The following is a 2434-nucleotide window of genomic DNA, read 5'->3' as shown; positions in this document are numbered from 1 at the left end:
ACTAAATTTCACTACGGGTCACCGACCAAATAAAATTCGCAGCTATCATATGTTTCCAGGAAATTGCAATGGAAATTGGTTATATTCGATTTTGGGGCATTTTGCCCGCTACATTTGATTGGGCGCCACTTTGTCCTGCATTACTTTAATTAAGGTGCATGGTGTCCACGGGAAAAAATAGTCTAAAGTAAATTTCACTATGAGACACCGAGCAAAAGAAATCAATAGCTAAAAAAATAACTCCAAAAAATCGTACACAATTTTATCGATATTAAAAAAAAAAAATTGGCCAATTTTTCGAATAAATTAAATTTTGTTCATATTTTTTTACAATATTTTTTTTTTATTTTTTTAACTGACAGTGGTTTGCAATCAAACAAAAACACTAAATATTTTTTTTCTCTGTTGTTACAATTTCCCTCCCTTTTAAGCCGAACAGGCAGCATAGCTGATCATACGGCGAGTACAACCCTGAGTGCGTTCATCAAAGAAATAATCATCGGGACAGGCACCCTTATCATTGGTCTTGCCATTGGCACAAATGGCATAGGCCTTACAGTTACCGGCCACATTGACATATTTGCTGTCGGTACCCTCGCAGCGATCAAAGGCACACTTGACATTCAAACGATCGCGACACGACAAAGTTTGGGTATCGAAGAATTGACCATTGCTGCAGGAGAAATGTTCAGGTTTGCGATCACGGCTACCATCCGAGGTTTTCTTACAGAAATAATAACCACTGCACGAGACACCATCCGAGACGGGACCAACAATAACGGTTTCATTCTGGATACAGACACGATTTTCAGGTTCGGGTTTTTTGGCCGTTGGCATACAGACAACATCAGCAATGGGCACACATGTACCCTTCAAATGATCCCAGGCTTGCTCTTCACCGCAGGAGTGCGAAGTAAGGCTACCATCGAGACAATGACTGTATTTGGTGCAATCATCTTTATCGGCAAAGAAGACATCATTGGGCAGAGACAAACAGACGGGATGGGTTTTCTTTTCATCTTTGGGTTTGGGTTCGGGGCAGGTATACTGTGAGCCATAGACACATTCCAATTTGGTGGGATGGAATACCATGTGAGCGGGGCAATTGGCCTTGATTTCAGCACCATTCTTACAGTAGACATAACCGCTGCAGTTGTCCTCATCGGGCAGGAAGGAACCTTCATTTTTGGCATTACAACGTTCAACCTTGGCGGGAGCGGTATATTCATAGGGGCAGACCATTTCATCCTTGTAGACGCAAGAACCCATATCCTTATTGAAGTATAGGCCATTGACACAGGAACCTTCTTCCAATTCCTCGGTTTCCATCGAAGCTGGGCATCTAATCCAATTGGTACAGGTATTGGGACGTAATATGGTGGCACCCGGCAACAGGGAGCAAAGTTCTTCAACACTGGGTGTTTGGATGTCTTTGGTCACCGTTTTGGCATAACCAAGGCCAAAGAGGGCCAATGAGACCACACACAGTAATTCAACTGAAAGGGAAAGACAACAAAAAATTTTTTTTTAAATTAGAGAGGGACCTTGAGAATTTTTTTCTTCCACTACCATACCTTTATGCATTATTCCTTAATTTCCTTCAGCTATGTTGTTGTTGTTATTGGGAAATTTTGTCTTTTTCTGGTTCTGATTCTGGTCTGTGTTATTGATGATTGCAGACTGATGCTTCGATGCTATGCCACGGTCCCTATAAATATGCAAAAAAGCTTTGCCGCATCTTTGTCATCATCACCATCACCAGCAAAGATTTTTTTCCATTCTTATCATTGGCCCTGGGGTATTTCGGCTCCAAGATAAGTGATTTTTGGGGGAAATTTTTTTCATTTCTCATCATGTTTCTTTTTGTTCAACTCATATCAATTGATCGACATTGAAGATCTGTTCGATTGTGACATAAACATGTTTGTGGTATGTTGATTTTTGTTTTGGAGGAGTTGTTTTACTGGAAATTACCAAAGAAGTCATTTACCGAAAAGAGGTTGTATCTGATATCGACTTGCTAGGAAGCCAGGAGGTTCGATTGACTTCTAGGCAAAAAGATAAGAAACGAAACACTGGGAAACAAAAAAAAAATATTTTTTCAGCAGAAAAATCCGACGCATCTGATATTTTAGTCACTGAAAATGTTCGGTAATATTGGTAAAAACATAATGGGGAATATTTTTGTACAATATGTTGACACTCTAATGTGCCCCGGAAAAGGTTCTTCCGAACCCTTTTTGAATAAAAGTTAAAAAACGGATTAAACTTGTCAGTTTTTGAATGGATGCCATTTTCTAGTACTGGATGACATTTTTGGTGATAGCTGTCAATGGAAAACATATTTTTCATCAAATTTCACTATGGGTCTCCGAACACCAAAAATCGGTATATATAATATATATCGGGGAAATGTGCCTAACAAAATAGGAAA

At 39.5% G+C, this 2434-nt stretch overlaps 1 protein-coding gene across 1 annotated transcript; it reads right to left on the bottom strand.

The window, feature by feature from the left end:
• Positions 1-426: 426 nt before the first annotated feature.
• LOC133338562 (peritrophin-48) lies at positions 427-1584 on the bottom strand. The gene is made up of 2 exons (XM_061546731.1): positions 1575-1584; positions 427-1496 (listed from the first exon to the last, which is right to left on the bottom strand). Exons 1-2 carry the CDS (start codon positions 1582-1584, stop codon positions 427-429), a joined length of 1080 nt encoding a protein of 359 aa, XP_061402715.1.
• Positions 1585-2434: the final 850 nt, after the last annotated feature.

This window comes from Musca vetustissima, unplaced genomic scaffold, assembly GCF_032173495.1.
Source record: "Musca vetustissima isolate MV318-11 ecotype Yass unplaced genomic scaffold, APGP_CSIRO_Mvet_v1 utg42378, whole genome shotgun sequence".
NCBI lineage: Eukaryota > Metazoa > Arthropoda > Insecta > Diptera > Muscidae > Musca > Musca vetustissima.
This window is presented reverse-complemented; position numbering and strand designations above follow the sequence as displayed.